Source organism: Emiliania huxleyi (genome assembly GCF_000372725.1).
Source record: "Emiliania huxleyi CCMP1516 unplaced genomic scaffold EMIHUscaffold_103, whole genome shotgun sequence".
Taxonomy (NCBI): domain Eukaryota; phylum Haptophyta; order Isochrysidales; family Noelaerhabdaceae; genus Emiliania; species Emiliania huxleyi.
The window spans coordinates 87,659-113,919 of record NW_005202237.1 but is presented as its reverse complement, the minus strand read 5'-3'; the positions used below and the strand labels follow the sequence as shown (position 1 = coordinate 113,919).

Here is a 26,261-nt window from a genome sequence, read left to right as displayed (position 1 = left end):
GCGACGTGCGCACGCGCCTGGCGTCTGGCGACCTGAAGGCGGTGTGCGCCGAGCGCGTGGAGCGCGCCCTGCTCTCGGAGGCCGTGCAGCAGCAGATTGAAGAGCGAGCGGCGGCGCAGATCGCCGCTGCCAAGCAGGAGGAGAGGACGCGTCTCGAGGCCGAGCGGGATGCAAAAGTGGCGGCGGCGCGGCACAAGGAGGATATGCGGCTCAGCGAGGCGGCGAGAGTGCACGACATCCTCCGCGAAAACCAGCAGCGGGTCGAGGACGAGGCGAGGCGGCGAGCAGATATGGAGGCGCGCGCGGCTCTCGAGCGGCAAGCCGAGCTCCGCTCTCGCGGCTGGCAAGGCGGGTGACAGATAGCTCATGGATTTGGCTGTCGTATGAGGACGGTACGTAAGAATATAATACTCAGGAAAGTAACGAACGGGAACGCAAAACGGAGGAGGCTCGCCATCGCGGCGCGCGCGCACTGACGCGAGGGCACCCCGTGAATGGAGGCGGACGTGAGACTAGCGTAGCAGTTTTTGTTAGTTTCGCGCACACACGAGCTGCTATCGTACGAGCATCAGGTCAGTCATATCACTACCTCATTCACCACCCGGCTCGAGGTCACCCGAGTGCTATTTCTGCGCTTGGGCAGCGTTCCCTCTGCGGGGATCGCGCACTCTCTGCTGCTCCCGCCCGGCACCGACCCGTCGCCCGGCGCGTCCTGCCCGACCGCGGCAGCCCAGAGACGCCTCTGCAGGTGGGAGGGGAGGGCGGACCACTGCCCGGTTCGGAGCCCGCCCAGGCGGATGGGGCCGATGCGGACGCGCTTGAGCGCTAGCACCTCCAGGCCCACCATGTCGCACATCTTCCGCACCTGCCTGTGCCTGCCTTCGGTCAGCACGACCCGCAGCTGCTCGCCGTTCAGCCAGCCGGCGGTCGCGCGATGGAGTGGCACGCCGTCGATGGCCATCCCGTGGGCGAGGAGGCGCGTCGTCCGCTCGCGCCGCCGCTCGTCCCACGCCTCGTGGCCCTTTACGCGGACCAGGTACTCCTTCTCCACCCCGCTGTCGGCGGACATCACGCGCCGCGCCATGTCGGCGTCGTCCGTCCAGAGCATGAGCCCCGTGGTGTCGGCGTCGAGGCGTCCGATGCACACCAGCCCAGGCACGCTTCGCGGGTGGTCGGCGGAGCGCGGCGGGGCGCCCAACTGTGCGTTCGTCACCCAAGGCGCCGCGACCGCGTTGTTCTTCTGCACGAGGAGATCGACCGCAAACTTCTTATTGCCGCGCGGAGCAGTGGACGGCGAAAGAAAGGAGAAGGGCTTGTGCTGCGCGAGGAGCAGCGATGTGGCACGTCGCATCGCGCCGGCAGCGTGGGCCTGCGCAGCGTCGCCCCTGTCGGCAGACGCAAGCCTATCTCACAGCACAAACACACGACAGGGCTTGGCGCGGATACCGTCGAAGGGGAAGAAAAATGTCCGGCAATCCGGCCTGGCTTTTATTCACAAACACAACCGGACCCAAGATGCACACCTAAAATATGCCGCGAGGAGGGCGGAGTTACGCAGAGAGGCGAGAGCAAGGGATCGGCAGACGGCAGCGGCGTTTCAGAACGAGGCCGAGGAGAGCGATGAGTCAGAGGATGAATGAAACAGCAGGAGAGCGAGAACGAGGATGAGACACTGGGAAGAACGCGTGGCATGAAGGTCGCTGCGAGGATTGGTGAGAAACTGCGAAGAGAGATAGGAAGTGGTAGACGCCCGAGGGTGGGCGACGGCTGGCTAGCACCACACTTCTCCCCTTGAAATCCCTGTGTGGTGGCGGCGTGCCGTCCTCCCATCCCTCCCTGGGCTGTCCGTTTTCTTTCTTTCTTTTTTCTTCTTCACCTTCGATTCAATACTCATAACAACAACTTCACAAGGTTCACTAGTGCTCCAAGCCGCAAGCGAAAACTCTAGTGTCTAGAAGAGAGAGAGAGTCAAGTAGAGAGTCATGCAAGTCGAAAGCACTTCTTCCAGACCGCATCGAAGGCGAGAGACGAGTCTGTTGTCTGGTCGACGCTGGCGGCGTCGATCCTCAGAGAGATGTTCACCGTCGCCTTGTGGACGCTGCACCACTGCACGAGTTGGTCGACGCTGACCGCGTTCGTCGTCGCGCGGTCCTGAAGAGTCATCGCGCCCGTCGCCGAAGGTCGTTTCGCAAAAGCGGGCACCTCGCTGGCGACCTTTGTGCCCGGCGCGGGAGCCGCCTTGTCGTCTCGCCTACCGCGGACCGAAGCGAATCCAAGTCACGATTCTGTGACGGGGCGATGCGAGCGGGGCCGGTACATCCACACCGTGGGTTCCAGATGACAAAAATGTCGCCCAGCTTCAGCGGCAAGGTGTACTCGTCGGGCAGGCTGTGAAGGCGCAGCATGGCCACGGCAGCCTCGTCACGGTGCTCCACCTGGCAGCGGAGGGGGGTCCACTCGTGACGGCGCAGCGGCGGGCACGCTCGAGGCGAGGCATGGCAGCGCTCCTCTAGGCGCTCAAGGAGGTGGAGATAGTGCGCCCGCTGGCGCGACTGCAGCTCTTCGATTCCCGCTGCCCACGCCTCCGGGTCGTACCTCTGGTCGCCCGTAAACTTCTTCTTGTGCTCCGCGAACGCCTTCTCCAACGTGATCGGCCTTGTGGTCTCACGGCCGCCAATGTCCGACAGATCGAGGACGGTGTACTCAAAGCTGTCCGCAGAGCTCACGCTCGTGCTATTCTTGGCCCGCTCGATGGCCTTGCTCTTCAGCTTGAAGGTGATGAGCTTGCCCAGGTCAAGAGCCTTCGAGAGCACCCTCGCCTCCGAGTCGGGAGCGTACGTCGACGGGAGGAAGCCGGCGATTTTGCGCTTCACCGCTGGCACGATTCTGATGCTGGCTGCCGGCGAGGGGGCCGCTGCGCTGGCCTTCAGCACCGCCTTGAGCTCGGCCTCCTCGCGAATCTTTTGCGACTCCTGCTGCCACGCCTCGTGAGCGTCCATTCGGATCTCGGCGAGCTTTTCGCGCACGTCACGAAGGTTTTCGAGGCTTTCTTTGGCAAAGATTTCGAGCTGCTCGGAGTCGCTGCCAATGCTCTCGAGGCTGAGCCTCGCTGACAGTCTCGCTGACGCCCTGCCCCCCGCGCTATCAAGGGACACAGCTGATCTCCTCCCTCCATCGTGCTCCGAATGCATCCCCTCATCGTGCTCCGAACGCATCCCCTGATCGTGCTCCGAACGCATCAGCGCAAGCTCATTGTCCTTTTGTCGACGCAGCGCCTCCAGCTCTGCCGAGTGCTGCTCTCGCAACGCCTGCTGGGCTGCGGCTGCCGCGCGTACCTGCTCCTCCAGCTCTGCACGCAGTCTCGCAACCTCGCCCCTCAGCGCGGCGACGAGCTGGGTTTGCACGGCGAATTCAGCTTGCGTGTCGACGAGGGGCGGAGGAGGCGGCGGCTTGAAGCTGCACCCTCTCGCTGCAGTGGAAGGTACGGCAAGCGCGACGTCGTCGAAATCCCGGACCCTCGCACGGCCGCTGCCCGGCTTAACGTTTGGCAGTTGGTTGCAAACCGGAGCGAGGGCCATGCCGCTCGTCATGCGTGGCGAGCCGCCGCATGGATGAATTCCTTCCGAGAATTCTTTTCTCTGCTGGGAGAGAGAGTTCTTTTGTTTAAATTCTTTTCTTTATCCGATTTTACGGCGGCTTCCTAGCAGAAACCACGATGGGCCTCGACTCTCAGAATTTCAACGCTTGCGGGGCTTGCTGAACTTCGACTTTGACCCGGACCGCACCTTCCGGGCCGGCAGCGCTCGCATTTCCTTGGCCTTGGCCCTGGCGGCGGCGGCCACCTGCGCGGCGGCCGCCTCGGCGGACGGCTCCTTCTTGGGCGCCTTCTTCTTCTTCTTCGGCCCCTCGTCGTCCAGCCCGCCGGGCGGCGCCCGCTTGCCGAGCGCCGGCCCCGCCTTCTTCTCGACCGCCTTCGCGCGCCTCGCGAGCAGCTTCTGGTTCGGCAGCCCCGCCGCGGGGGTGCCAAAATCGCCGCCGCCGACTCCCTCGCCGCCGCCCTCGCCGTCGGCCGCCTCGCGGCTCCACGCCTCCATCCGCTGCAGGTGGCGCCGCTTCTTGCGCGGCATGCCCGCGTACTTGTCGCGCTTCGCCTTTGCCCGCTTCTCCCGGCTCGCCGCCGCCGCCGCCTCCGCCTCCGCCTCGAGCCGCGCGCGCCGCTCCGCCGCCTCGGCCGCGGGCGTGGAGAGCGGCGCGGCCATCGCCGCCGCCTTGGTGGCCGCCTTCTCCTTTGGCGTCTGGAACCAGGTCTTCGCCGGCCGCGCGAGGATCTCGGCGCGGTGGTCGAGCAGGTTGGACGCCTTGTTCGCCTCCATCTCCGCCACCCGCAGCGCGCGGTCCTCCGCCTCCTCCGCCAGCACCTCGCGCACCTGCGGCTCCATCGCGCCGATCCGCGCCGCCCAGTGCGCCACCGCGACGGGCGGCACGACGCGAGACTTGACGGCGCCGCGCGCGTGCCGCAGCACCTGCTTGAGGAAGGCGCGGTCGCCCTCGCCGACGAGCGAGACGGCGCGGCCGGCGTCGCCCGCGCGCGCGGTCCGGCCGACGCGGTGGACGTACGTCGCCATCTCGGCGGGCAGCTCGTAGTTGATGACCGTCTCGACGCCGCGGATGTCGAGTCCGCGGCCGGCGAGGTCGGTCGCGATGAGGAAGTCGGCCTCGCCGAGCCGGAAGGTCTCGAGGGCCTGCAGCCGCTGCAGCTGCGTCAGGTTGCCGTGCAGCTCCGCCGCGCGCAGCTGCGAGAGCCCGAAGAGGAGGCGCAGCCGGTGCGCCTTTGCCTTTGACGAGACGAAGACGATGGCGCGCGAGGTGAAGGTGCGGCTCGCGAGCGAGAGGAGGAGCGCCTGTCCGCGGCGGGCGCGTGTGAAGAGACGCGGCGCGCTGCGAGGGTCGCTGCGAGGGTCACTGCGAGGGTCACTGCGAGGGCACGCGGGCGAGCGAGGGGAGGGGGCGAGCGAGGGTAGGGACGAGCGAGGGGAGGGGCGCCTCGCGCTCGTGCTCCTTGCCCGGCTTGATGCGCACGAACTCCTGCGCCAGCCGCTCGGCGACGCCGTACAGCGCGTCCACCTTGACCTGCGGGGGGTAGGGCGGGGGCACGTCTCGAGGGCGGGGGCAGGTCTCGGCCCGCTGACGCGTGCGGGGGAGGGAGGGGAGGCGGAAGGGGAGGGGGGGGGCGGGGGAAGCGGAGAGAGGCGGAGAGAAGCGGGGAGCGGAGAGGGGGAGGGCCTGCAGCGGCTCTCGCAGCGACGCGTTCGCCAGCTCTGCGACCTCTGCGGAGATGGTAGCCGAGAAGAGGAGGGTCTGCCTCTCCGGCGGGCACATCCGCACCACCTCCTCCACCTCGGCCCGGAAGCCGAGGTCGAGCAGCCGGTCCGCCTGTTGAGATCGCCCGAGATCACCCGAGATGCGCCTCTCGGGCTGCCTCTCGGCTCCCTCCCGCGCCTCGTCCAGCACCAGAATCTCGAGCGCCTCCAGCCCGACGGCGGGCGAGTTGCGCAGCAAGTCGAGCATCCGGCCGGGCGTCGCGACGACCACCTACGCGGACGCGTCCCGGGACGGGTCCGAGAAGAGCCCCTGCGGCATGCCGGCCGCCGCGACGGCGACGCGCCTCCGGGTGCGTGCGCAGCTCAGCCTCTTGCAGCGAGGAGGAGAGGCCGCCGACCACGAGTGCGAACCGGGCGTCGCAGTGGGCGCCGAGCTTGCGGCCCATCGCCTGCAGGGGAGAGGTAGCCGAAGTCTAGCCGAGAGACAGCCGACCCTTGCTCGCACGCTGCCGCTGTTGCTTGCTACTGCTTGCTGCTGCTACTGCTACTGCTACTGCTCGCCTCGCACTGCGACGCAAGCTCGCGCGTCGGGCAGAGCACGAGCGCGCGCGTCGCCTGCGCGCGGCGCGAGCGGTACCTAACAACGAAAGGTGCGATCACTGAGAAGGCGAGCTGTGCGCGGCGCCGCCTGCTCGCGGCGCGAGCGGTGCCGAAGCCGCTCGAGGATGGGGAGTGTGAAGGCGGCGGTCTTGCCGCTCCCCGTGACGGCCGAGCCGCAGATGTCGAGCCCGCGCAGCGCCGCCGGCACCACCGCCGCCTGGATGGGCGTCGGCGCCTCGAAGCCCAGCTCCTGCACCGCCTTGAGCAGCGGCAGCGACAGGCCGAGCTCCTTGAAGGACTTAGCCTCCGGCCGGGTGAGAGCCTCGCCAGCCTCGCTCCCGCCCGCCTCTCCCGCCGCCGGCCCCCCCTCGTCCGGAGCGGCGGCGGAGCCGGCGCGAGCTCCGCCCTTCTCTCCGCCCTTCTCCTTGCCCTTCTCCTTGCCGCGCCCGCCTCGAGCCGCAGCAGCCTCTGCCGCCGCGGCTGCCTCGCGGGCTCGCCTGCCCTTCTTGACCTCGCGCAGCGCCTCCGCCTCCGCCTCCGCCTCCGCCTCCTCCGCCTCGCCCTCTGCACCCTCCGCCGCGAGCACAGCCGCCCGCGACTGCAGCCTCGCCTCCAGTGTCGCATGCCGGCACGAGACGCCCACGCCCGCCACCTCGGCCTCGGCTAGTGCAGCGGTGGAGCCGGCCAGCCCGTGCGAGCCGTCCACGCTCGCAACCAGGTCGGAGGCGATGTCGGCAATGCCGCTGCTGCTGACGTCGCGCGCGTGCCGCGCCTTGCGGCCGCCCTTTGCCGGCGCGGCGGCGGCGGCGAGGGCAAAGTCGTCACTGCCATCGCTCGACGCGCCGTCATCGACGTCGTCGTCGTCGAGAGTCATCACGAGAGGGAAGTCATCGTCCATTGCGAAAAGCGAGAGTCGCGGACCAGGTGGTCGAGGCGAGAATAGCGTAGGACGCGAGGACTAGGGCGAGGACGCCTCGTAGTCAACACTCCGCTCGAAAAGTGAGAATTTTAAAGTGAGAAAGACGGCTGCCTAACGTCCTTCCAAAATCCTGCTCGTGCAGGTGGGGACCCTCTCCTCCTCCCCTATCCCTCGGACCTTCAAGACATGCGCTTTTGGCCGGTGGCCTCCTCGGACATGGATCATGGTACCTCCGGTGAGATAGTGGCTGCCAGTTCGAGACTGGGGCCGATCGAACTTGACTTGTTCGGAGGAGGAATCCGAGAGAGATTTTTGAAGACCAACAAGAAATCACGACCCGCAGAGAACGATAGAGAGGCCGCGGATGCGGGCGCGCGCGACTCGCCGACCAGGGAGAGCCGGCTCGACCTCCCTGGGAGGCGCGACGAGAGGATCCATTGCGGCCGCATTCGCCCGGGGAGACCTCGGCCGGGCCGTCGACGCCTTCGGAAGCGGTGGAGCCGGGAGAAGCTGGCGGAGACGAAGGGCGACAGCGGAGAAAGCGACACCAACAACGAGGGAAACGACCATACCGGTCGTCGCATAACGCTCGGCGTTTGAGCGCGGAGGCTCAGAGCCGGAGGGTGGCTGGCTCTATGTAGGACTGTAAAGGATCAAAACACTGGTTCTCCGGTCGCTCTGGCCAAGGGACGTAGGACCGTGACACGATTGAGCACAAAGAAGCTCGAGTATTGACATTTGGGGCACGGCGCGGGATGCGCCGTGCTAGTACACTGTGTGTAGTGTGTAGTGTGTGGAGGGTGGCACAGGCGTCCGAATTCAGACGCTCGGGAGACGAGCAAGAGAGCGAATCAAGGAGGGTCGCGGTCGGGACCCTGGGAAGGCGAGGGGTGAGCCCTCAGACGGGGGGGTCTACTCAAACGTCTACGCAAGTGAGTGTCGAGTGGTGGGGTGGGGTGTGCAGTGTGGTGTTCATTAGCTCCGAGTAGAGGGGGCGTCCTGCAGTTAAGGGGAAACCCGGTACGCGGGGCTAACCCTCGGAGACCCGTGTTTACTTTACGGCCCTTTCCCTGCGAACGCGCACCCCCAGGGCTAGGGCTCTCTTGCCCGCGCAACCCGATCCCGATCATCCGGCCCGCTCCTGGGTGCGCTTCTTAGCTCCCCGGCCCTGGATGTGCGGTTAATGACTGCAGTCTGCACTCCAAGTGCTCCAAGTGCTCACGGTTTACTGACTGCACTCCAAGTGCTCCAAGTGCTCACAGTGATTTGGGCTCGGCAGCTTGTTAGCCCTCAGCCGAAGCTGGGGCCGGTCCCGTAGCCGAGAGAGCCCGAGCCCATGAGTTTCTTTTCTCTTATCCTTGGAATCCGCCGCTATCCGGCCAGCACGGGGTACAAAGAGGGGTACCCGGAGAATCCCCAGCTGCGGAAACGTAGTGTCGCTCAAGAGGTGCGATACTGCGGGGGAGTGTAAGGTGCCTATATGGGCTTCCAGTATCGGACCTTCAAGACATGCGCTTTTGGAGAGAGATTTCCGGTGGGAGGTGGCCTTCTCGGACAGTTTAGTTTTCTTTCTTTCAGCTGAACGCTGTCTCGCCGAGGCTCGCCCCAGCACTCTCGGGTTCCCTCGCCCCCCGTCAGGCGTGGGAGTGCCTCGCGAGCGCATACACACCGGAATCATCTCTCTGTCTACCTAGGTAGGTGAAGAAGAACAGTCAGGCTTGGACTGGACACCAACGCGGTATGAGGGGAGAAAAGAAAAAACTGCGCACCTTTCTCTCTCTGACGACATCGTCTCTGACGACATCGACGACATCCACACCCTGGGGACGTCTCACACGTATGCTCCCACCGCTCGCCACGGCTCGCGAGCTTGCCGGCGCCTCGTCCGCATCTGCCGCAGAGGAGCACCTCGTCTGCGGCAAGCTGCGCTTCTTCCACTACGCCTGCGACAGACACGACGACTGCGGCTGGGGCTGTGGCTACCGGACGGTGCAGTCGCAGCTGAGCTGGCTCGCGCCCGACACAGCGCCGCCGTCCATCCCGGAGCTGCAGCAGGTGCTTGGCGTCGGCGCCCGCGAGTGGATCGGCGTGCCTGACGCTGTGACCCTGCTCGACGCGCTGCACGGCGCGGCGGTGGAGGTGCTGCCGCTGGCATCGGGCTTGGCGCTCGCCTCCGAGTGGCGGCGTCTCGCTGCACACTTTGATGCTGGCGGCGGCCCGGTGATGGTTGGCGGCGGCGGCGACGTCTACAGCAAGACCGTCATCGGCGTGCGGGGTGGGGCAGCGGGCGAGCCGGAGCTTCTCATCCTCGACCCGCACTTCATGGACGCGGCAGCCCTCCACGCGAGCGACCTGGGCGCCGTACGCGCGGCCGGCTGGATCGCGTGGCGGCCGAGCGGGGCCGCACTGCCCTCCGCCTCCTTCTACAACCTGGGCATGGTCCGCCGGCCGGCGGACGGGGCCGTGCGCCGCCGCAGCGTCACGGCGCCACCGGCGACATCCGAGCCGGCCGGTGGCTGGAGCATAGAAGTTGTCGCGTCGGGCGAGGAGATGTCCTGAGATCGCGAGGCTTCTTTCTTGCGCCAAAATGCTAAATGCGGGCCAGATGGCTAGAAAGAGAAAGCCCATACCAAACAAGTACAAGAACACAACGCAGTCTCTCACGTGACAAGCGATCCGTAGAAGGAATGAACAACTCGGCCAGGTAGGTAGGTAGAAAGGTGAAGAACGCCAGGCTCGGCCAATTGGCACGAAAAAAGAAAACAAGGTAACTCGAGTCTCGCTGGAGCATGAGAGCCAATTCCCTCGTCGGAGACCTCAACAGGGTCCTGACGATGGTCAGCCTCGTCTCATGGGGGCTGTCGACAGAGGCCACACGCTTAGCGTTCCAAGCTACCATCACCTTCTTGCTGTATCTCATGTGCCAACGAATCTCTCTCATCTGCGCGAGGCTCAACGAGCAGCAGCGCAAACCCGGCATCACGCCACTCGCCGGCTCGGCAAAGATGGATGCCGGTGCGTCGTTGCCACAGGCCAGCGCAGCGTCCGACGATCACGCCTGGATGCCGAGCCCGGCGCGAGGATTCAGCGTCCGCGGTCCGACGTACCACCGGGACGGGCGCAAGGTCCCCAGCGCGGTAGCCTTTGGCAGGGTCGTGGCGATGGACACGCTGCGTTGTCCGAGGAAGCCGATGCACCTCCTGCAGCACGGACTCATACGGCTGCCAGCCGGCAGCAGCGACTGGCGCGAGCCGTACGCCGAGTGGCTGGTCGTCGTCCAGATGCTGCCGATGCGGATGCGACACACGCTCTTCACCAGCGCCGCCACCGACGGCGACACCTTCTGCCTCGTGACCTACGTCCGGCTCTCTCCCGGCATCGCCGCCGCCTACGACGGCGACGCGCCGCCGCGAGGGGCGGCGGAGGTGCTGAAACGGTTCCTGCTGCGGGCCTACCGCGACGAGGGTGTGGCGGACGCGCTCAAGGAGATTGGGCTCGTCGCCAACCTCGACGCTGCTGCCAAGCTGCTTCTGAGGCCGGTGGCCGCGCTGCTGCGCCGCTTCAACGGCAAGCCCGTGCTGACGCGTCCGCAGCATGTCTTCTTCCGCGGCGAGGTGTTCGGCGAGAGGTACCTGGAGATCGACCTCGACGGGCACCAGTTCAGCTACGGCACCCGCTCCGCGATCAACAAGGTGCTGCGCTCCGCGTCGCTGCGCCGGCGAGAGCTCGGCTACGGCTGGCCTGGTGGCGGAACCTTCTCGGAAGCGTCTCGGAGCCTTCCCGTAGGCTCGAGCTCGACTACGGCCTGCTCGTCGAGGCGCGCGGCGTCAGCACATATCGCTCTGCCGGGGTCCCTTCTCGGAACCTCCTCGGGCGCCCTCCCTGTAGGCGCGCGGCGAGGAGCAGATGCCAGAGCAGCTCCTCTGCGGCTGCCGGCTGCTGCGCCTCCTCGAGGAGAGGGCGGTCGACTTCCCGCCGAGAGCCGAGCCTGAGGCCGCGGGTGGCAGCGCGCCGGGCAAGGGGGGCGGCGGCAACGGCGGCGGGGGCGGCAGGTCTAGCAGGGTGGTGGAGGCGGGGGTGCGCGGATCTGGAGCGAGCTCCCCTATTGTCCCGTGGTACGCCCGGTGTTTCGTGCAGGCGGGAGGCACAAACCGAGTGTGTATGTAGGAGGGTGAAGACGACAGTCAGCAGGCTCGGACTCGTGGATACCAGCGCGAAAAAAAGACAGAAAACAGACACCCCAAGGCGCAAGGCCAAGGGAGCAGCGCGGTCTGGGTAAATGCACGAAACTTCTTTTCATTAGTGATGTACCTGTGTTAGTGCCAGTGCGCGCCAGTCCCGTGCCTAGTATGTAGTAAAGACCAGAAAACGGACACCCCAAGGGAGGGATGGGAGAACGGCACGCCGCCACCACACAGGGATTTTAAGGAGAGGGGTGTGGTGCTAGCCGTCGCCCACCCTTGGGCGTCCGCCTCTTCCTATCTCTCTTCGCAGTCTCTCTCCGATTCTCGCTTCAACCTTCGTGCCACCTCCCGGTCGCCCCCTTCTCGTCGTGCTCTCCCTGGTCGCTTCTTCCTCTGTCGCGTCGCTCTCCTCTGCCTCATTCTGCGCTGCCGCCGCCGCCTGCCGTTCCCTTGTTCTCTCGGCTTCTTTCGCCTTTCGGCGCAGCTCCGCCCTCCTTGCTGCATATCCTGGCCCCTCGAGTCTATCGAGCTCTCCTCGCGCAAGGACGACTCTTCTGACGCCCACTGCTATCATTTGCCGCCCAGTCATATCATTGCTCAGGTCTACTCTCTCTTCGAACACTTGTGCCTTCACGGATGATGCCGGCGCTGGGGTCCCCTTCGGGTGCATCGTGACGGCTGACAACGGGATTTCCACTGGTTCGTCCTCCTCGGAGTCATCTTCCCCCGCTTCCTTCCGCTCGGCTCTACGTTCGGTACGTTCGGCTTGGCTCACCCTCCATGCCGTGAACAGGCGCCCTATCCATCCTATGTTCTTCTCTCGTTCCCTCTGCCCGTGCCTTGGTCTTGTCGTTGTTTCGCACCCATGTCTGTATGGCGATCGAGGCTGCCTTCCCCACTACCTGTAGTTCTCACTCTCGTCACCTCTCCTGCGAGCTCCCCTCTCTTTCTTTCGGGTATGGAGTCCGTGAGTGCGGGCAGCGTGCAGGCAATCACGGGCGCTATTTTGTCGTACTCCTCTTCGGCGAGCGCTCCGAATCTAGACCCCATTGCCTTTAAGGAGGCTGCCCTCGCTCCCTCGTCTCAGGGATGTGGCGGTGTCTTTTGAGTCAGGCGCCGTCCGTTCGACTCTTGCTGTCGCCCACGCCGCGTGTTTGTCAAGCTTCCGCATGAAGTGACGCGCCTCTTCCTTATTTCCAGCGCAGCTGCCGCTCAGTATGTGCGCCAACGACGCCTGTGGTGGCTCACTGTCTTCTTGTTTCCAGTCGTCCCAGTCTCCCAGTTCCCCGCGTCTCCTCCTTGCCTCGCGCGCCTCTTTTGTGGCCTCATCCCTCGCCGTTTTGCACGCTGCCTCTGCATCCCCAGAACGCACTTCTCGTGGCGGGGCCCCTCATTCCCCGTTTCTTTCCCCCCTCTAGAATACGGCCTGTGGTGTGCCCCGTGTGGCGTGTGGCACCCCGACCTGTTGTCTCACCCTGGCCCCCAAGATCGTTTTGGTCGTCACATTGTGGCTCCTACGTCGTCAAATGTCGCTCGCCTGTCCTTCCCCCCATTCTCACTCATCTGGCAATCTCATCTTATTGTCCCATCGATGCTTGAGACTGGCTACAGCCACTTCGCTCCACAACCGTCCCGCCACCCCTGCCGTGTGCGATCCCGGCCTCACCGTCTTTCGATATTGCTCGCACACCCACTCGTGCGCGCTCTTACACATGTGTCCGTACGTCCGTCGGTCGAATATCCTCCTCCTCTCGCTATTCTTTTTCTCGTGCCAGTGTGCTGTGAGAGAGGCTTTTATGTGGAGAATTCTTTTTCTCTTCTGTTTGGGCGCCGCCGCGAAGCCACTCCGCAGAGCCCCGCGAGAGTTCACGGAGTCGGCTGGGGCTATACCAGAGCGCTGATGTCGGGTTCGTTGACGTCCTTTGCTGCCGTGCTGCTCGCTGTAGCGTTGGCGTGGACCTACTCGTCGCCCGCGCCCTCCGCTGCAGCAAGAGACGCCACAGTGCTGCTGGGTCCCGTCTCGCTCGGCCATGGTGGCACGGTGGAGCTGCTGCGAGCGCCAAGCGCTGGACCACTGCCGCGGCTGCTCGTGCAACTGGGCCGCACCGTGGACGAAGCCACCCTCACCGCGCTCCTCGCCTTTATGAGCCGGACCCTCGATCGGCGCAGGCCCTTCACCGTGCTGTGGGACCCGGGAGCGGTGCGATGGCCCCGCGTCGGCGGCCGTCAGCTGGGCCTGGTGCGGTCGTGGGTCGACAAGCACGCTGAGCAGTGGGACAGCAGAGTCCAGGCGCACGTTCTGCTGCTGCATAGCCCACTCTGGCGCCCCGTCGCCTGGCTCGTGCTCAAGCTGTTTGCGCCGCCGCAGCCAATTCGCATCGTTAGGGACGAAGCGACCGCCGATGACTTCACGCGGAGCTGCGCGAGCTGCACTCAGCCGAAGTCCTGGATCAAGTCCTCATACAGCGATCGTGACCGCCGCTTTGGAACCTTCAGCCGAGCATGGGGCCTTTGATGCTGGAGCGAGCGTTTACGTGTGTGTGGTTACAACGTCAACCCCCAGAAATAAAAGAGAGCGTAATCCCAGGTCTCCCCGCGTAGGATGAAAAAAGTACACAAATGCCCCGACCGCAAAAAATGCGCTGCAGCAATTCCAAAAACGCGGAACGCACCTGTGCCACCTCTCGGACCCGTGGAAGTGCGTGACAAGTGGGATGCGACGCATAACAGCGCTGTAGCCCTCTCTGGCGACTGCGTCGACCAGAGTCTGCTTCATACGCAAGACACAACCAAGAAACACGTGTAGGAACTTCGTCCGGTCAATCGGGTCAACTCTCTCTAGACTCTACCTGTGCCTGCTGTGCGTTCAGAGTTGTCGCGCTCTTGTCCTCGGCAAGCGCGAATTCGTACCATGACCATGCACATGCACAATCGTCACAAAGGTTGAAGTGGAGGATACATCATAAGCAGGTGGGGGCAAAGCTTGTCATCACATCGGAGGGAGAAGTTGGAGGATTGGCATCTGCAGAGTCCCGGCAGGACGAGGTCGGCGAACCCCTGTCCTCCGCAGTTGCATCTGCCTGCTCAAAATCAGCTGGCCGCGAGCGAGAAAGCCTTCTCGGCCGTTCGCCCTCTGCTGGCGATCGCTCAGCCCGCCTCAATGTCTCGGGTACCTCTGCGGTGGATGGCGGCGGCTCCGACCTCTGAATGCAGAGGGGAGAGGGATGGGTCAGCAGTGTGGGAGAGTGAGCGGGATTTGTCAGCTTAGTTGCGTCGTACCTTATGCAGTAGCCACTCGCGCTGCGCGGAGAGCTCCTCGTTTGTTCTCCACATTGCCTGAATGGTTGTGTGGTTGAGCTGCGCTTGGCGCAATAAGCTGGCCAATTGGCGCTCCACAACATCCTCGTCAATGGTGGCGGCCATTGTCGCAGCACGCAGCACGCAGCTTGCACTCAGAACGTCTCGCGAGATACGCAGCTGTAGACCGGTCGCAGCAGGCTGGTGTGTGTGTGTCTGTGTCGTGCTGCAGCGGAGCTCCGGGCAACTTTGCGATAAACTTGTGATGACGCAAACGGTCGCTTCGGTTTTTGTTCGCGGGGTTTCGCTCGGATGCGTTCCTGAATCTTGAGCGGTGCCTTCCGCAACTCCATTTTCTTCACGCCCTGAGCAGGTAATCGAAGCGGAGTATTTATTTCCCCACGTGGCACGTGGACGTGCCGTCGAGAAGAGACCAGCCAGTGTGCAGTGACACGTATGTATGTGTCGTGGGTGGGGGGACTGCCTCGTGTGGCTGCACACACAACCGAAACGATAAACAGACATCAATCAATCATATCATCATTTTCTGAGTGCCGAGAAAGGGAAGAAGGAAGAGGAGACCCCGACCCACAAAAGACGAGCACGAGAGAGGCGCCCGAAGGCCGAAGCACGGAGACCCGCTTAATCTGCTGCCGATCTAGCTAGACGCAGCCGCAGGCGCGCCGCCGCGCCGCAGCCAGTGGCGCCCCTCGCCGCTGCAGCTTCGCACCCTCACTGCGAGCCGTTTCAAAAAGTAGCCAAGAGAGGCACGACGACATATCAGTCCGCCCTCTCTCGTCAAAACCAGCCTCCCCGCTTTTCGCATTGTTTCGCTACTATGGTCACAGCGGCGGCACCGCCCTGCGCGCAGCGCCCAAATGGGAACCACGGCGCCGCGCTAATGCAGTAGTAGGGGGCCGGTCCTGGGAGCCTGTGGGTGTTGTGGCAGCCCGGGTAGTTTTGCTCAAAGGCGCAGCCGCCCTTCTCGAGCCACTCGGAGCGCGGGACGAGAAACCATCTCGCCTCCGGCTGGGCGGGGCTGGCTGTGTCAGGGCGCTCGCGCAGGGCGTGCACGAGAAGACGCACCCACGTGTCGAGCGGCCCTGGCTGGCACGAGTGCACGCAATCGACCACCTTGGCCGAGCCGCGACCGTACGAGCCGACCGCGGCGTCTGGCCGCGTTTGCGTGAAGGTCGAGACGTCGAGGAAGGTGGCGCCATGGCGCAGCGCTAGCCAGCGCGCCGCCGCGTTGAGGCGATGGACGTCACGCCACGATGCGGCGAACTTGGACGCGCTCTCGCTCGAGGCGAGCAGCGCCTCCGCCGGGTGCACGGGCGACGCGAAGGTGTTGCACGCCGGGACGGGCACGGGCGGCCCGACGACGACGATCGAGGAGGGGTGTGAGCTGCCGTTTCGCAGCTCTGCGACGGCGCGGTGCGCGATGAGGGTGGTGAGGGTATGGTTCAGATTGCGCGCAAAAAACTCCGAGGCGAGACCGGGCGCGCTCTGGTTCTTGATCTTGAGCGGCAGCGAGGGGTAGTGCATGCCGCTGCCAAGGATCACCAGGTCCGCATCGTGCACGGCGCGCGTACCCCAGGGGGCGGTAAGGATGGAACCGTCGCAGGCCTTGAAGATCCCCGTTTCAAGGCCGGAACAGCTCAGCGCGAGCAGGTCGTTGCGCTGCAGCGAGACCCGCACCTCGTCGTCGCAGACAGACGCAGCCGCGTCGAAGAGCATATTGCCGCGGAGCTTCTTGTGCTCTGCGGGCCGGGGCGGCCCAAAGCCCTCCTCGCCCTCGAGCAGCATCGTGAAGGAGACGAAGAACTGCGCCGAGAGCGAGTCGCCAACGATCAACACCTGCCGGATGCCGCGCGAGCGCAGCAGCGCGCAAGCCGTCTCGCGCTCGAACGGCGCAAGCTCGCACCCCTCCGCCTCCCACTCAAAGTGCGGGCGCGACGGCTTGGCCAGGCTGCAGGTGGGGCCGGCCATGGAGCCGGCCAGCTTCTCGTCGGGTATCGCCTTCCCCTTGAGCCGTTGGAAGGCCGACGTCGGGAGCGCGTAGGGCGGCTCCGGCAGCGGCACCCAGTGGCCGACCGCGGGCTGCGACGCGTCGCATGCGCGGCCGTTCGCATTAAGGGCACCGTCTGAGGTCGGCGCGCTCTCAGTTGCGCGCCTCCACCACCAGCCGCTCGAGCTTGACTTGCCGCGCCCGCCTGAATGGGCTCCACCATGCCTCCGGCGCCACTCGCCAGCCTCGTCCAGCCCACGCAGCTCTCGCAGCTCTCGCGCGTCGGATCGGCCGTTTGCCGCCTCCGGATCTGTGACCACGGCCGTCGTGTACGCGGCGGATGAGGCGATGAGCGAGAGCGCGACTGCCCACAACATGAGTCGCCGCAGGTCGATCGATACTGTCGTGGTGGCGATGACACCCTCGTGGTGCCGGTGCCGCTTGACGGCAATGGTCAAGGAACGCCGCGGAGACGGCGCCCCCGCGCGTATACTGTCCCTCCCGCCCTCGATGCTTACGCTGACCCGTGGCAGCAACGTGAGCTTTGAGTGCGCCGCCTCCGCTCTGCTCATTGGCTCGCAGCTCGTGCTGATGCGCAGCAGCTGCACAGTCCGAGGTGCCGGCTCGGTTTGAGCTCGCCTTATTGGTGGCGCCGGCGCCGCCCGGGTAGCCTCACCTGCTGAGCGAGCCAGCCGCCGACGAGCCGTGGCCATTGCGCGCTCTGACCTTGCTCTCGCACGTGTCCTGAGAGTGTCCGCAGTGGACGGACGCGAACTAAGTGTGCAGGTGCTCTGCTGGACCGTCGCCGCGCCCCGCCGCACTCAGTCCGTGCTTGCTCTCTCTGTGGCCGCACGCAGGCGCCCAGCCAGCCGGCACGACCGAAGTCGTACTATGAATAAATAAACAAAGTGAGCGATCCATCCCCGAGATCAGTCGCGCCACCACCACAACACACAACAAGTGGCCGTCTTTTCTCCTGTCATATAAAGTACATACATTATTTCTGGTATTGGCTAGTGCCATTTCACTCTGACACGCTAATCTTGAAAACGTCTCCAACGGAGCTCCGTGTTGCTTCCAGCGCCCTCCCCCGCGCTCCCTGCGGCCATATGGCCGATACTACCAGTATGAGAGGTCATCTGGCTACCGCGAGAGCGACCCAACTCGTCGACATCGTCCGATGATGGTGCCGCAAAGTCAGAAAACAAACTCTCTCAAAGTCAGCCTTCGGAGGCTATCGTGGGGTCGAGCTAGGCCCTATTTGGAGCCATATTCTTGCCATATACGAGAATATAGACCCTATTTTGGACAAGAATTACGGAAAGAATACGCAAAAAGAATATAGATAGTACTCGGCGAGAAAAGCGTATAAAGACCAACTGTCCACGGACGGCGTGTCGTGCCTTAAAATCCCTGTGTGGTGGCGGCGTGCCGTCCTCCCATCCCTCCCTTGGGTCGTCTTGGAGCACTTGGAGTGCAGTCGGTAACCTCACATCCCAGGGCCGGGGAGCTGAGAAGCGCACCCAGCGGGCCGGATGATCGGTATCGGGTTACGGGCAGTGTCTGTTTTCTTTCTTTCTTTTCCGTGATAGAAAGAATTTAAACAAAAGAACTCTCTCTCACAGCACACAGGCTCGACACAGGATAGAAAGAAAGGAAACAAAAAACCATTCGGAGGGATGGGAGGACCAAAAACAAAGAAAGAAAACAGAGACGGCAAGGGAGGGATGGGAGGACGACACGCCGCCACCACACAGGGAATTAAGGAAAAGAAAGAAAGAAAGAAAGCAGACAACCCAAGGCAGGGATGGGAGGATTTAAGGAGAGGAGTGTGTGTCCGCCGCGTAATTTCTTACTGTGATGTCACAGGTTAGGGTGAATTCTTACTTCGCCCTGTGTGAGCCAGTGCGCGCGCCAGGCTGTAGCCCACCACGCCACTCTCCATCCATCTCCTCGTCGGGCCCATTTTCTTCTTTTTCGGCTTCGCACACCGCTCCCTAGCGTCCCTGACCATGAGCGCCAGCCGGCCTGTCGTCACTTTCGTGACGGGAAACGCGAAGAAGCTTGAGGAGGTGCGCGCGATCCTCGGTGGCGACGCGCTCCCAGTCCGGATCGTCAGCCAGAAGCTCGATCTGCCGGAGCTGCAGGGCGAGCCGGAGGAGATTTCCAGCGAGAAGTGCAGGCTCGCCGCGGAGCAGGTTGGCGGGCCCGTCTTTGTCGAGGACACGTCGCTCTGCTTCAACGCCCTCGGCGGGCTGCCCGGCCCCTACATCAAGTGGTTTCTGGAGAAGACGGGGCACGAGGGTCTCAACAACCTGCTCGCAGCGTACCCGGACAAGAGTGCGTACGCACAGTGCATATTCGGCTTCTCCGCCGGTCCCGGCCAGACTCCCATCACGTTTGATGGGCGGACGCCGGGCCAGATTGTGCCGGCGCGCGGTCCGACCGACTTTGGGTGGGATCCGGTGTTCCAGCCGGAGGGCTATAGCGAGACGTACGCGGAGATGGACAAGGCGGAGAAGAACAAGATCTCACATCGCTACCGCGCGCTCGTCAAGCTGCAGGAGCACCTGGTCGCTCACGGGGCCGAGCTGCCGCCGCCCGCGAAGGCGGCGAGGTCTGAGTGACGTTGAGCGACCCGACGCTGCAGGGCGAGTGTCTGAATCGCCTTAAAGTCATACCAAAGAGCTTCTCACGTTGGATGTAAAACTGAGCACGCACCAAGAGATTCCTCTCAAGGTCAAGCGCAAGAGACGAGTGAAGAGATAAAAGATTAAAGTCCGCAGACGCCGGCACACCGCTCTCACCGGCTGAGGGAGAGATGCCTCTTTAGTGCGTGGCTCGGACTGGACACCAACGCGGTAAAAAGAAAGAAAGAAAACAGACACCCAAGGGATGGGTGGGAGGACGGCTTTGGTATCGGTGAAGCCATTCACATTGTGCCTACTGGCACGCCAGTCCCCCGTGCCCAGTGTCGTGCGAGGGAGGTCGGTTGTAAAATTCTTCTGCCTACTGTCCAAGCCTAAAGTCTGGGCAGGTTGGTCAGGACACGATGCCGGCGTGAACACAAGTAAGTGACGGGTCCGCTCCTGACAGTCGCACGCACCGGCACTGCGGCGCGTGCGACTGTCTTTGTTTGAAGTAAAAAGTCGAATCAGAGCGGCGACCCGGCGTCGGCACTGTCCTGAGTTTTCCTCCCACGGACCGCCCGTCCGGCACCGCTCCGGGACGCACGCCGGCGAAGCACCATCAAGCTGATGTACGGCCCCAGCATCGCCTCCCCTGGCTTAGCTTAGACTGAGAGATATTGTGCACATGGTCAGTCTCTACAATATACTCACTGACACCTTACCTCTCAGAGCTCGTCCCGGTCCGCCACGGCCATCCTCGTCCTCCGGCGGGCCCCCGGCCGCGGCGCGGTGCGGTGGCGTCACAAATCCGACCACAGAGCACCGGGACGCGGTCGGGCGATCTGAGGCCCAACTAGGCGTATGCATTGCCCATCCAGGGCTATCACCTGGACCTATCAACAGGCGCCTGTGGCGCCGTGCTCAGGAGCTGTTCTCCAACCTGTTCACACTTTCGTATAGCACTGCTCGAGTATATCTGTAGTAGTTGGCCAAAGAAGCCGCCCAGGGTCGTGCCGGTCGTGCCTGATGGGCTTGCCTCTCCCATTTCCAGCTCAATTTCCACTGCTCCTGCTCATTATCGGGCGCGCCGCGGGCCAGACCTGCTCCGAGTCGGACGGCTCGTGTGCGGCTGAGGCCGTGGCGCGCCTGCCCGAGCTGCCTGATGACGGTGCGTGGGTAGCAGACCCGGACCGGCTCTTGCAGCCGGAGACGGTCAAGCTGCTCAACGGAAACCTCAGCCTGGTCAACGCCACCTCCGGCACACGCTGCTATATGGTCCTCCTCTCGTCCATGCCAGAAGGGACCAAGCTTCGTGACCTCGGGCGTGGCGTCGCCAAGAAGTGGTGGCCGCAGGTCAGTGTGGAGAAGGGGAGTCCGGGGAGCCGAGAGGCTGAGGCGGCCAACCGGCGCAACCGGCGGCTGGTCGACAACACTGCGGTGTTGGTGGTGGCCGTCTCGGCAGCCAAGGCCGACCTGTGGACAGGCTCGCGCGTCTCTCGCCGCATCGGCCGCTCCCAGGCACGCCACTCGCTGCTGGCGGGAGGGGGGCGTGGCGCCTGAAGGTGCTCGGAAGCTTGCTAGGCGCGGCGGATCACCAAGAAGCTGTCGGGAGCGATCGGCAAAGGGTGTGGCCTCCACAGTGCCGGCGAGTGGAGCGGAGGCCAGCCCCCTCACCGCAGCACACGCCACGTCCGCAGGTCGCTCGACAGCGGCTGCCTCGTGGCAGCGAAGGAGCTCCGGCGGCAGGCGCAGCGAGGGAGCGGCCTCTTCGGCTCGGTGCGCTCAGTGATGATGCCGCTGATGCTCGGGGCGGCGCTCCTCTACTTTTTCTTCAAGAACAGCCGCGGGATGGGTGGGATGGGCGGCGGCGGCGATTTGATGGCGGAGATGGCCTACGGTGGGCTCGGAGGCGATGGGCTCGGAGGCGCTGGGCTCGGAGGCGGTGGGCTCGGAGGCGGTGGGCTCGGCGGCGGGCTCGGCCGTGGGCTGGGAGGCGGGCTGGGAGGCGGGCTGCACTCTGCGCGGCGCGGCTTCTCCAGCTCTCGCTCGGCATGGTCGCGCCGGCACGTCTAGGGTTGCGTGGGGCACGCACACGCGCCCGACATGCCCATGATACGTCCATCACATGTCCTTTAGGCGGGTGCGGCTGCGCGGCACGGCCGGCGGTGGCGGCGGTTCGCTGCGTGAGATGCCGAGGGAGGTGTGGCGAGGGCAAGAGGAGGAGGGAGAGGAGGACAGGCTGGACGAGGCGGACAAGGACGGCGAGGAGTACGGCGAGGAGTACGGCGAGGAGTACGGCGAGGAGTACGGCGAGGAGTACGGCGAGGGCGAGGAGGGCGAGGGCGAGGACGGCGGCGTCTTCCGCGAGGGGCGCGGCGACGAGAGCACCAGCACGCCGGTGAGGGCACCCACCAGCTGCGGCGAGCTCACGTTCGGTTGGGTGGAGTCGGAGCGGTTGGGCCTCTGTAGGTGAGCTTTGAGGACGAATCCGAGGGTGCCCTCGACGGCGAGGCAGCCGTTGCGCCGGGCGGGTCACAACATGCTTCAGGCCAGGAGGAAGGCTTGCGGCGGCGCCGGGAGGCATGTGACCCTCACTCGCCGACCGATGAATGAGGCCGAACTCGAAGGCAGAACAAGGCAATCTACTAGCAGGATCCGGCGCGCACGTCGAGACATGGGATGGCGTAGCGTGTGCAGCCGCACGCACAGCCACCCACTGAGAGTGGCTTTGCGCTTGAGGTCCTGAGGCGTGCGCGCCAGGCGTGGGAGCAGAGAGGTGTGTGCGCTCTTGCCACTAGCGACTGCGACGGAACGGGGGGCTTCGCGCTTTTATTATGATACAGTACAGACGCCCACGCCGGTGCACACAGCCCGGTCTGGACTGCCCACGCGCGCACGCCCCCCGCGCCCCGGCGCCGCCCGGCGGACACGATGGTTGCCCCGCCGGCCGACACCACGCGAGCAGAGACTGACTCACAGCAGTCCGAGCACGACGCGCACGCTGGTCGTGTGGGTGGCACGCACTGACCGGTAGCGGTGACGCACACCGCGACGCCCGCGGGCGGCGCTGTATCACCTAGCACAAATGTATCTCGACATTCGAGAACACACAAATTGAGAAACACAGCCACACGAGTACAGCTCCGGCGTAACCTTACTCTAACGCAACACCCGGCCCAAGAAAACTCATCACCTCCAGACCCGACCGCCATGCAGCTGGACGTCTACCGTTTTCTTGCACCTGGCTGTGCCGAAACTGCACGGCGCGGCGGGGCTGTCGGGCCTCGCGCCGGCGCTGGTGCCGCCCCGAGCCCCGACGGTCGGAATTGCTGAGGCACAATTGCAGCTTTCTCGACGCGTGACTTCCCCGAGGCGGGCCGTGCGCGGACCGCAGCAAGCTCGGCCTCCTTGGCCAGCCGCTCTGCCTCGGCCCTGGCCCGCTTCTCCTCCTCGTGAGCCACGCGCGCCCGCAGCAGCTCGAGTTCCTCTTCCGCCACGCGCCGCTTCTCCTCCTCGACGCGCGCCAGCTCGCCTGCCATCTCGAGCTGCGAACCGAGGCCATGCTGCCGAGCCTCGAGAGCGGCAACCTCGCCCTCGAGCGTGCTGACTGCTGCCTCGAGGTCCGCCGCGCGGCCCTCCGCTCGGGCACACGTTGCCCGCACCTCCTCGCTTGCCGTCGCGGCTCTGCCCGCCTCAGCGGCGTGCGAGTCGCGCTCCTTCCTCGCCACGGCGGCATCCGCGGCCAACGAGTCCGCCTTCGCCGCCAGCGAGTCAGCCTTCGCTTGAAGCACCGCGAGCTGCGCGGTCGCCTCGTCAGCCTTGCACTGGGCCGCACGCGATGCCGCGACCTCCGAAGCCGCCGTCTCCGCCGCCGCGGCAACCTCTTTCTCAAGCCGCACCACGTGGCCCCTCTGCCCCTCGGCCTCGGCCTCGGCTGCGAGGCGCGCATTCTCAGCCGCCTCGGCGCGGCTCTCGGCTGCATCAGCGCGGCTCTCGGCTGCCTCGGCACGGCTTTCCGCCGACTCAGCGCGGCACGACAGCTCAGCAGCAGTGTCCCGCAGCTTGACTGCGTCAGCCGCAAAACGAGCTCGATCCGCCTCCAGACTCTCAAGCTCGCGCCGCGCTGTCGCCGCCGCTTCCCGCGCAGCCTCCTCGGCTGCGCGAGCAGTGCCCAACGCCTTCGAAGCAGCCGTGGCCCGCTCCTCGCATTCGGCGTTTGCCGCACGTGCCGACTCCACCTCAGCGGATGCGGACTCGACGCGCGCCTCGAGCGAGACCATCTCGTCGTGCCGAGCCGCGGCTAACGCCTCCGCCTGAGCCAGGCTACCTCGGAGAGCCTCTAGCTCACTCTGCAGCGTCCCCTCCCGAGTGGCTGCCGCCGTTGCCGAGGCAATGCCTTCTGTTCGCGCCGATTCTAGAGCCGTCTCCGCACTCTCCAGCTCGGCGCGTGCCGCCTCCAGATCCGCGAGCACCGCCTCCCGCTCCGTGTCTGCCTGCGAGGTCTGCGCCATCGCCGCCTCTGCCGCTCCGCACCGTGCCTCCGAGAGGGCCAGTGCTGAGGCAAGTCGGGCGGTCTCCTCACGCTCATCTGCGAGCAGAGCGGCAGTCTCGAACTCTGCCGCCTCTGCTGCCTCGGCTCTCTCCAGCGCGGCGAACAGTTCAGCGTTGCTAGCTGTAGCCGTGGCGGCCGCCGCAACCCGGGCAGCCGCCGCTTCTTCCGCCTCCCTGGCGGCCGCCGTCGCCGTCGCTAGCGCGCCGTCCGCCGCCTCTAGCGCCGCCTCTCGTCCCGCCTCCGCCTCCTCGGCTCGCGCGGTCGCATCAGCCGCCTCTTGATGAGCCAGCTCTGCCGCCGCAGCCTGGGCGGCCCTCGCCTCCTCGACAGCGTGGAGAGCCGCCTCAGCAGCCTTGGAGCGCGCCTCCAGGGCTAGACCGTCGCGCAACGCTTCCGCGAGCTCGTCGCGTAGGCGCACTAACTCCTGGCTGGTCGCTCCGTGGTCGAGCCGGGCCGCAGATCGCGCGTGGGAGATGGCGCCCGCAGTCGCAGGGTCGTGGTGAGGGTGCAATGCGAGCGGAGGCTCGCCGCGCTCCTGGCTGTCCTCGAGCCGACGGATCTGCTCCTCAAACCCAGCACCCGCCTCTTCCACGTCCTCCTCGTCCAACTCCTCCCCGCCCTCTACCGTGGCATCGGATGCCACCTCGTCGGCCGTCGCGTCGTTCTCGTCCGCTCCGCCGTCGGAGGCCCACGCCATCATCGACTCGCCAAGCTTGCGGTCCAACCTCGACCGGACCCACCGAAGAGAGGCGCGGAGCTCCGCGCCACTCATGCCGCCGCTGGCGTCTAGAATCGCGGCCATAGATGAGCTGTTCCGTCCAGCGTGGCCCCCTCTCGTGGCGCAGCCATGTCCCTCCTCTCGCGGCTCCTCCTGCCCATCCGACTCGTCAGCAGCAGCTTCCGCCAGGCTTTGAATGGTGTCCAACTGGTGACTTTTTGCCGCCCCAGGTGGCAGAGGCTCCACCACCCAGTAGCCCGAGCCTGCCGCTTTCCCACCACTGTGGCCGCGGTAGTGCCCTCCCGCCATGGCGGACTGGCTTGTCGAACACGCCGAGCGCGGCCTCCCAATCGAGTCTGCTGCGCCCGCCGCTCCTCTGTGTTGAAAAACAGAAAACAGAAAACAAGAGGGGGCCCGGGGGCCCAGGCCCCCCCCTGGGAGTAGAAAATACGCCCAGGGGGGCCCAAGGAGGCGGCGCGGGGAAGCAGCATCAGGTGAGAGCAGGAAGGATGGCGCTTAGGGTCGGATTTGAACAAGGGTTTCCAGGTTTTAGATCAGTATTGGTGTCGGCACACATCCCCACATGAGGTCAGCGGCGCGCAGTGCCTCTCTCGCAGGCTGATTTTGGCTGTTTTCGAGCTTGTTTTTGTTTTCAGTCTAGGGGGCCCGACCCCCTCAGAGGCGGCGGGCGGGCGCCCACTTACCGAGAGATCAAAAACGCTCGGCCCTTCTTTCTCCTCTCCTTGTATGCTTTGTACATCGCGTCGATTCCTTTTCGCGTGAGCACCACCCTGAAGCTCGCCCAGCAGCGGAACCGCTCCCTAAGTCGAAGGAGCATCATCAGTCTCACCCACTTCGCTCGCTGCCCACTGTCTCCGCTCCCTCCCGCTCGTGAGCCGTGTGCGCCCGTCGCGGCCCTCGTTGGAGCGACAACTATTTTGGGTCTCTGAAAATCTTATATCCCGCACACCGGCGACAAAAGCACGCCGAGCGCCCTAGTCGGGGCACAATCGGGCACAAAACCGCGCTGCGAGCTGCCCTGCCCTCGAGCGCGCACCGTCTATATTCGAAGCGCCTTGAGTCGCCGACTCAGTGCGGGCGTCGTGGCGATCACGAGAGGCAGTCGAACAAACTCTCCCAGCTCGTTTATCTCCGCCGCGATGAGGGCGTTGACCAGCGTTGGTGACAGGGCGCTGGTGTCAAACACGTTGTCCGCGCCTGGAGAGGAGGGCGAGGCAAGCTCAGAGGGGTTGGCGCGAGTGGCCGGCATCGCGCACAGACACACCCAAGTATTGAAGGAGGGCGACGCCATCGACGCCTGCGATTGTCACGCCCGTCCAGCACACGCCAAACCCGCCGAGCCAGGTGACGGCGTAGAAGCCGACAAAGACCGGGCCGTGCTCTCTAAAGGTCGCCTTTATCTTCTCCCACCGCGACGGCTCCTTCTTCGGCTCCTCGGACGGCGAAGCGAAGCCGCGCACGCCCGGACACAGCAGCGGGCGGGCGGTCAGGGAGACACCGGTGTGCGAGCTCAACGCGGCGGAGGAGCGCTTCGCGGTGCGAAGCGAGCTCGTCGAGGAGGGAGCTCGCGCCGTGGACGCGCCGAGGAAGTGGCCAGGCCGGCAGAAGGGCGAGCGAGTTGAGTGCACCGCACGCACGGACTCGGCAGCAACGCCGGGGCCGCAGCCGGAAAAGGCTAGGAGGGGAAGTCGGGCCCGTCGCATGGTCCACTCGTTCCGGGCCGCGCCGAGGGCGGCGGCGAGGGATTCGCTTTTCTTTTTCTTCGCTCCTTCGAGTGCTCCCATCTCTCTCTCTCTCTCTCTCTCTCTCTCTCTCTCTCTCTCTCTCTCTCTCTCTCTCTCTCTCTCTCTCTCTCTCTCTCTGGGTCAACGACGTCAAGAACAAGCTCTTTTGTCATGTGAGCGACAGGTGGCGTTTATTTTTGCTTGGGGCGGACATCATGACGGGGTAGGTAGGTAGGGTCTGGGCCCTCCCGTCGGGGTTTTCCCTCTCTTCACGCCGGAATTTTCAC

The 26,261-nt window shown here is 65.0% G+C and overlaps 9 protein-coding genes across 9 annotated transcripts; 4 read left to right on the top strand and 5 right to left on the bottom strand.

Annotated features, from left to right (window-relative positions):
• Positions 1-391: 391 nt before the first annotated feature.
• EMIHUDRAFT_466446 (hypothetical protein) lies at positions 392-1,351 on the bottom strand (the record flags this gene model as incomplete). Its single annotated transcript, XM_005793049.1, has 2 exons — positions 392-486; positions 551-1,351. The coding sequence occupies one exon, from the start codon at positions 1,349-1,351 to the stop codon at positions 578-580; it is 774 nt and encodes a 257-aa protein (XP_005793106.1). The 3' UTR covers positions 392-486; positions 551-577.
• A 2,314-nt stretch (positions 1,352-3,665) lies between these two features.
• On the bottom strand, positions 3,666-6,812 carry EMIHUDRAFT_454151 (hypothetical protein; the record flags this gene model as incomplete). Its single annotated transcript, XM_005793048.1, has 10 exons — positions 3,666-3,981; positions 4,303-4,523; positions 4,614-4,901; positions 5,026-5,130; positions 5,284-5,433; positions 5,500-5,592; positions 5,666-5,770; positions 6,088-6,288; positions 6,508-6,670; positions 6,799-6,812. 10 exons carry the CDS (start codon positions 6,810-6,812, stop codon positions 3,738-3,740), a joined length of 1,584 nt encoding a protein of 527 aa, XP_005793105.1. The 3' UTR covers positions 3,666-3,737.
• Positions 6,813-8,679: 1,867 nt separating this feature from the next.
• On the top strand, positions 8,680-9,399 carry EMIHUDRAFT_222397 (hypothetical protein; the record flags this gene model as incomplete). Its single annotated transcript, XM_005793047.1, has 1 exon — positions 8,680-9,399. One exon carries the CDS (start codon positions 8,680-8,682, stop codon positions 9,397-9,399), a length of 720 nt encoding a protein of 239 aa, XP_005793104.1.
• A 230-nt stretch (positions 9,400-9,629) lies between these two features.
• On the top strand, positions 9,630-11,007 carry EMIHUDRAFT_222396 (hypothetical protein; the record flags this gene model as incomplete). The annotated part of the gene is made up of 3 exons (XM_005793046.1): positions 9,630-10,532; positions 10,729-10,803; positions 10,978-11,007. The coding sequence occupies 3 exons, from the start codon at positions 9,630-9,632 to the stop codon at positions 11,005-11,007; spliced, it is 1,008 nt and encodes a 335-aa protein (XP_005793103.1).
• Positions 11,008-15,119: 4,112 nt separating this feature from the next.
• Positions 15,120-17,042, bottom strand: EMIHUDRAFT_108349 (hypothetical protein; the record flags this gene model as incomplete). Its single annotated transcript, XM_005793045.1, has 1 exon — positions 15,120-17,042. The coding sequence occupies one exon, from the start codon at positions 17,040-17,042 to the stop codon at positions 15,120-15,122; it is 1,923 nt and encodes a 640-aa protein (XP_005793102.1).
• A 1,189-nt stretch (positions 17,043-18,231) lies between these two features.
• On the top strand, positions 18,232-19,022 carry EMIHUDRAFT_439540 (hypothetical protein). Its single transcript, XM_005793044.1, has one exon. It carries the CDS (start codon positions 18,342-18,344, stop codon positions 18,954-18,956), a length of 615 nt encoding a protein of 204 aa, XP_005793101.1. The 5' UTR covers positions 18,232-18,341; the 3' UTR covers positions 18,957-19,022.
• Positions 19,023-19,985: 963 nt separating this feature from the next.
• Positions 19,986-21,432, top strand: EMIHUDRAFT_108347 (hypothetical protein; the record flags this gene model as incomplete). The annotated part of the gene is made up of 4 exons (XM_005793043.1): positions 19,986-20,405; positions 20,541-20,584; positions 20,657-21,013; positions 21,096-21,432. The coding sequence occupies 4 exons, from the start codon at positions 19,986-19,988 to the stop codon at positions 21,430-21,432; spliced, it is 1,158 nt and encodes a 385-aa protein (XP_005793100.1).
• A 751-nt stretch (positions 21,433-22,183) lies between these two features.
• Positions 22,184-24,538, bottom strand: EMIHUDRAFT_222390 (hypothetical protein; the record flags this gene model as incomplete). Its single annotated transcript, XM_005793042.1, has 2 exons — positions 22,184-23,590; positions 23,840-24,538. 2 exons carry the CDS (start codon positions 24,536-24,538, stop codon positions 22,184-22,186), a joined length of 2,106 nt encoding a protein of 701 aa, XP_005793099.1.
• Positions 24,539-25,169: 631 nt separating this feature from the next.
• EMIHUDRAFT_360846 (hypothetical protein) lies at positions 25,170-25,978 on the bottom strand. The gene has a single exon (XM_005793041.1). The coding sequence runs from the start codon at positions 25,951-25,953 to the stop codon at positions 25,471-25,473; it is 483 nt and encodes a 160-aa protein (XP_005793098.1). The 5' UTR covers positions 25,954-25,978; the 3' UTR covers positions 25,170-25,470.
• Between the last annotated feature and the right edge of the window lie 283 nt (positions 25,979-26,261).